Source organism: Charadrius vociferus, unplaced genomic scaffold, assembly GCF_000708025.1.
Source record: "Charadrius vociferus isolate BGI_N301 unplaced genomic scaffold, ASM70802v2 scaffold843, whole genome shotgun sequence".
Taxonomy (NCBI): domain Eukaryota; kingdom Metazoa; phylum Chordata; class Aves; order Charadriiformes; family Charadriidae; genus Charadrius; species Charadrius vociferus.
The window spans coordinates 208,494-214,608 of NW_009647430.1; the positions used below are offsets into that span (position 1 = coordinate 208,494).

General features: G+C 60.0%; 1 protein-coding gene across 1 annotated transcript in view; it reads right to left on the reverse strand.

The window, feature by feature from the left end:
- The window catches only part of ANO9 (anoctamin 9), a 13,271-nt gene that overhangs the window by 1,621 nt on the left and 5,535 nt on the right, over window positions 1–6,115 (reverse strand). The window contains exons 10-20 of the mRNA XM_009880576.1: window positions 6,054–6,115; window positions 4,872–4,954; window positions 4,329–4,433; window positions 3,611–3,775; window positions 3,488–3,524; window positions 2,802–2,913; window positions 2,440–2,497; window positions 2,163–2,260; window positions 1,794–1,957; window positions 1,118–1,270; window positions 670–812 (exon numbers count right to left, since the gene is read on the reverse strand). Coding sequence (XP_009878878.1) covers window positions 670–812; window positions 1,118–1,270; window positions 1,794–1,957; window positions 2,163–2,260; window positions 2,440–2,497; window positions 2,802–2,913; window positions 3,488–3,524; window positions 3,611–3,775; window positions 4,329–4,433; window positions 4,872–4,954; window positions 6,054–6,115 — 1,180 coding nt within the window. The remainder of the gene's footprint in view (window positions 1–669; window positions 813–1,117; window positions 1,271–1,793; window positions 1,958–2,162; window positions 2,261–2,439; window positions 2,498–2,801; window positions 2,914–3,487; window positions 3,525–3,610; window positions 3,776–4,328; window positions 4,434–4,871; window positions 4,955–6,053) is intronic.

Sequence of the window (6,115 nt, forward strand, 5' to 3'; positions counted from 1 at the left end):
GTTGGCGCGGCGGTGAAGGGGGCTGCTCCCGGCGCGCGGCCGCGCTGGGGAGTTGAGGCATGCCCTAAACAAAAGCTGCGGCTCCTGTGTCTTTCTAGGGGACATGAAGTCCTCTGATCGCTACAAAGCCTCTCCGCCTGCAGCTTTCCTTTCGAAGGTTTCCCTGGTGTGTGGATTCTCAGGTGACTAGTGGTATGGTTGAGCACAGACTGTAGCCCCCCATTCTGGGGAAGCCTGCACCCACCTGGGGCTCTCCCTCCCCTCCCTAGCTACGCATTTTCACAAAGCCTGGGGGAAACGAATGTCTCTCAGACTTCTGTCCAGTCTGACTGGGCCTGGCCAGTGAGCCGAGGCTCAGAGGAAAAGGGGGAGAGCGGGAGAGAGCACGGGCAGGCGCCCAGCAGCCCTGCAGCTCTCCGGCATTACACCGTGCTCTTCCCATTCAGGGGTACCAGTTTACCCGCCACGGGGATGATGTGACGGAGAGGCCAGCTGGGATGCTGAAGATGGGAAAACCCTCCCCTGCTCCCCTTTCCCTCCATCCCACTGTGGGGCACCGCTCAGCTGCCTTGCGCTTCTGCACCGGCGTCACCGAGGCAGGCAGGGACGCCGCAGGCAGGGATGCTGCAGGCAGGGCTGCGAGCAGGCGACGGACGGCACTCACTCCACGCCAGTGCTGTTTTCCGTCATGCAGGGGCTGTACGTGTACTTGTAGACCTGCATGGGAATGAAGTCGGACGTGATGGCGATCACCAGTCCGTTCCCGATGACAGCCAGGATGCCGATGGCCTCCAGGACCTGCAGCCAGATTCCTGCGGGAGAAGAGCGGCCAGTGAGACCCCTCTGGCAGCCTCAGGGGTTGCGGACCAAGCACCAGCTCAGGGATGGGTTTGGCATGGCCAGAAGAGGTCAAGGAGAAGACCTCCAAGCTGCCCCTCAGCCTCTGCAGGGTCTGAAACTGCTTCTCCTGCCCCAACCCCCAGGTCTCCCACCTCCACGGTGAAGCGATACCAGTCCCTGGCAAAGGGATGCTCAAGGGCTTCGCACTGGGGAAAGGGCTTAATGCCGGCACAGGCAGCAGTGCTGGAAGGAGGGTGCTCCTCGGGCCCCATCTCACCGATGTCGTTGGCCTTCCTGGGCACGATGCGCCGGCGCAGCCGCATCATCTTGATGGCATCCAGGCGGATCTCAAAGAGGTTGTTGAAGAACGCCAGCAGCGGGGCGAGGGGAAAGGCAGCAACGAAAATGGTGGTGAAGCTGTACTGGATCACTGCGTAGGGGCAAAATGCCAGGTGCTGGCGTGAAGCCACCAGAGAGGGGACATCCCTGACCGCTGTCTGGGTTTGTCCTGCTTCGTGGCTTGTGTCAGAGGGGCTTTGAAGGGGTGAAAGGGGGAGAGAGACCTGTCTTGGGGACCCCACCACCCCCAGGGGACAACCACCTCCCACAGGGCTGTCGGAGAGGGGGATCTGTGAGGGTCCCACTGCGCACTGGTTGAGCCAGCCAGGCAGAGGGACCACCGTGGGGCTACAGCCATCACCTTGATGCTCCTGGGAGGAGAGCAAGGTCCGAGGCAGGGGCCCGAGGCCAGCACAGTTGCCTGCTCTCCCTTGTTTTGGGAATGATCTCCTCGGTGTGCCAGAACTCTTGGAATGGGGCTGGGCATGGAGTAGGGTCTCAGAGCTCTCCCTTGCCTACTTATGGGCTCTGCAGCATCAGGCTCTCTCCAGCCAGGGAGGGCACGGGGCTCTGCACCCAGCACCCCTCATCCCCCGACCCCCTGTCCCACATACCCATCTCCAAGAACTCGTCAAACAGGCTGAAGAAGTTGACCTCGCCGAGCTGATAGTTGCTCAGCCACTGCCTTTTGCAGGGGTCTTCAGCCTCCTCCTCCTCTCCTAACATCATGCTTCTCTTCTTGGGGCGCTGCCTCTTGCGTATCTTGTAGGCTAACCAGCTGCAAGGGGAGGGAGCGATTTGTACCGCTGCCTGCAGAGGACAGCAGGGCTGAAGCGCTGCCAGTGACAGCCCCGGGGACCTGGGGCAGGGGAAAGGAGGAAATCTTGGCCCAAAGAGCTGGGTTACTCTCTGTAAGAGCTGGGAAGCTGTCCTGAATGCGCAGGAGCGCCGGCGAGCGCTCTGCGGGCTGGAGGAAAGCTTACGGGACGAGATACTCCATCACATTGCTGATGGTCTGCTTGAGTATCATGATGATGGCCATCTGGATGAAGAGGTCGGTGATGCAGCCGCTGGGGTGGCACTGCGAAGGGACGAGAGGAGTTGTGCGCTGTAAGCAGGGCCGCCTGCCCCGAGGGGCTCTTTGGCCAAGGCGGGCACTGTAGGAGAATGCTGAGCCTCCCAGAGCCATGCTGGGCGGCAGGGAAAGGAAGAGTAGGAGTTGTGGCGTGAGGTCGGAGAGCTTCACGGCAATTCCCTCACCTCCTCCAGCCTCCACTTGCCAGCAATGCGCACGTAGTTCCCTGGGTGGCCGTTGATCCTGGGGGAGGAAGCAACAACAGCGATGTTTGTTGAGTTCCCCACTGCTGACCCCCGTTGGATGAACTCCGGGTGCAAGATGGAGGGCATGGTCCTCTGGGCACTGGTGGAGAGGGAAGGGGCTTCTTCCACCCACCATGCCCACAGGGAAAAGTCATGGCCCTCCTGAGGTCCCAAATGGGACCCGTGTGCCTGGCGGGGAGGGCAGGGGGACTGGGCTGTCCCTAGACCCCGGCGAGAGTTGGGGATGTGTGTCCCAAACATGGGCTCCCCTCTGCTCCCCCCAGCCCCCAACCACCACTCACCGTCCCAGGAAAAAGGCGATGTAGATGAGTGAAGAGAAGTTTGTGAAGAACTGGAAGGTGAAGATCTTCACTGTGAAGTTGTTCTCGTGCTGGGAGAAGGTCCGTGGTTTCTCTGGGGAAGGGAGCAAGGCCCAGGGGCTTGGTCACGGAGCAGTGGGACCTTGCCCTGCTCCCCCTCGGATGCCAAAGCAGCTCTCTGAAGGTTGGAAGGGTGCCTCTGCCTCTTGTGGAGCCTACCCTGCCCTTTGCCTGAGCCCTTTGGTGGAGCTGAGCCCAGCTAAAGCAGGGAGGTCCCCCAGAGACGTGAGCTGGGGGAGAAGGGGCCCTTCAGCTGGGAGGAAAACCACGTTGTGAGCTCTCCTGCAGCCCTGGGGGCTTCCTGCTCATGGCGGGTCTCAGCCCCATAGGGTGACTGTCCCTCTGAAGCGTAGCGGGGCTGTGGGACAGGCAGCTGGATGCATGTGGGCCACAGGTGAGCTTGTGTGTTGGAGGGCTGCTGCCCTCCCATGGGGACCTGCATGGCAAGAGCTGCCCAGTAGGTGCTTTGTGATGGCGGAGGAAGGGAAGGGGCTGGGAGCCTGGCTGCATTCGGGGACCAAGGGAGTGCTGCGCTGCGGTCCCGGGGTACTGCTGGGCAGCTCGGCGCTGCGGGGTGCGGGTGGGAGACAGCCCCCAGTTTCCCTTACCCAGTTCACAGAGATAGAGGGCCACACGCCTGTTGACCTGCAGGACAATAAAATGACAGGGGAGGGTTGGTGGAGAAAAAGCAGGGAGAAGACCCGCTGCCCGCCCTGTGTCTCGCTCCGCACCTTGGTCATGATGACAATGGTGATGTAGTGCAACACGGCCCCCGTCATCACCGCCATCGTGTTGGCCTGCTCGCGGAGGAACTCAGAGTCGCTCTGGGTGAAGAGAGCCGTCGCTATCACCCGGTAAATGACGAGCGCGTGGGCAATGCCAATCAGCACGACAATCTGTGGAGAAGGAGGGCAGCGGGGTGGTGAGAAGCTGTGCATGGTGGGCACGTGCTCCATCCCACCTGAGGACCACCAGCCCTTCAAACCCTGGCTTCCTTCACCAGAGCTCATCTGGACGTGGCCTCAAATGCAAGCCCATGCCCTTCAGTTAAGGATGAGAGGTTCATAAGGTGGATGTCTCTGCTTGAACTACTCATCTGGGCTCCCTCCCTTGGCCTACAGGGAGAAAAGGGGACATCAAGGGTTTGCCTCTTCCTACCCTCTGTGCTACTGCCTTGATCCTCACTGTCTTCCATCGCAAGAGCAGCGCCACCAGCCCAGACCCCCAAAGGGTGGTTGGCCTCTCCCATCAGCACAGCGAGGTGTGAGCATAGGGAGGGCTCTGGATCCTTGTGATGGGCACGGACCTGCTCTAACAACCTGGTTTCTGCCTTTGCTCTGGGAATAGGACACTGCTCTGCGGTGCTGTTCTTGCAGCAGAGCAGGGAGGGAAGGAGGAAAGCCCATGTGCCCTTGAACCAGATCTTCCTACGTTCACCCTGGCACGTACCATCACCAGAACCAAGAGGAGTATGATGGTGCTGCGGAAGTAGGAGTGCTGGTACTGCCGGGGTTCGTGCTGCAAATTATTGATCAGCTCCATAGCCAGCTCCTCCTTAAAAAAAAAAAAAAAAAAAAAAAAAAAAAAAAAAAATCAAAAAATGGGAAAGGAAGGAACCAGCAGAGCTGTGCCCAGGAAGTGCAGAAAGTCCAGGGGTCGTTGTGTTAATGGACATATGGGATGAGCAGCACGAGAGAAGGACGGGGATGAACACCCAGCCCACACCAGCGTGGCCAGTCCTGACTCAGTTCAAGCCCTTGTGCGGGTGGAGAGGTGACTAGCAATGCAGAGAGGTGGCTAGCATCTGCTTAACTCTGAGGGCTCTGTCTCTCCCAGGACTGTCAGATGTTGAATTTGCTGTTTGTTTGAGTGTTTCCATCAGATGTTTACATCTCCAGAGGATCAAGCCGGGCAAGGGGGTCCCTGTGACGTGTCTTTTCTGTAGGTCCAGCTGAAAAGGGAAGCACGAAGCAGGAAAGATGACATCCTCACCTCTTCCTCATCCCACCTGTACAGGTCCCAGTTGGTGACCACGGTGGCTCTCTGCCTCTTCCACAGCTCCAGGAACACCGTGGCTGTGGGGGGAAGGAGAGAGTGCTGTGACACTCGGGGGTGGCTCTGGAGACGACGTCACCCCTCTGTCCCACCGAGAGGGATGGACAGTTGTGTTACCAGCCAACCTCATGGCAAATCAGCCCGGACTGCCCTCGGCCCGTGAAGGACAGACAGCCACCTCTGCACCTCAGCCACCAGGGAGGACCCTGGACATGCAGCTCTGCGCGCTCGGCCCACGTGGGGATGGGGATGGGGATGGAGGCGGCTGAGTGAGGTGTCACTGGGAGTCGGGCCAGCTCTAGTGTCTGCAGGGGATTCAGCATCAACCAGAGTGAGCCCCAGGGCTGCTCCGCTGGGGTGGGCATGTTCACACGGCGCCAGCCAGACACCTTATTCTGCATTAATGAGAAATACACCTTCCAAGTGGACGTGGTGTCCTCCGCCGCACCCCAGCACGGCTGCACCTCTGCAAACCCCAGTACAACCAGACCTTCTGCTGGTCTGGACTGACCTCCCTGAGCTTGTCCCTGCGTACACCAGCCCACAGCGACACGCGCGACCACATCCGCGACCTGCTCAGACCGCGGGCTCGCGGGTGACATGCCCAACCCGCACCTGCCGTGCTGTTTGTGACCAAGGGCTGGAGCAAAGCCAGATGAGATGTGGAGCTACTACGGTGGTGGGATCGCCCCAGCTCAGAGCCCAGTGGTCTGCTGTGCTCCTTCCACAGCAGCTAAGAGATCACCCATCCAGGAGGGGCCTGGGGGTCCCTCCTTCCCACAGCTGAGACCACTTAGAGGCAGCTGCCAAAAAAGCCCAGCTAGAGATGCTGCTGGGAGCTTGGCAGGAGGTGGTGGGTGAAGGGGTGAGAGCTCTCAGGCGGGACAGGTAAGGAGTGTTTGGGGAGCTGAAGGGGATTGCTGGAGTGATTTTGTCTCTTGCTTTGTCTGGAAGGGGAGCTGATGGCCCTGGAAGCGGAGGAGAGAAGGACTAAAACGCCGCTGAATGGTGAAGCCGTGTTGGTGTCCCATTCTCCTCCACCTGCTTTCCCCCTGAGCCGCAGCGCGCTGCTCCCTCTGCCAAGCTGTGCGCGTTTGGCACCGAGACATGGACACCTACCCCAGATCGCCATGAACATGGCAAACAAAACCGTCCCCTCGTTGTCAATCATGTGGGTGACC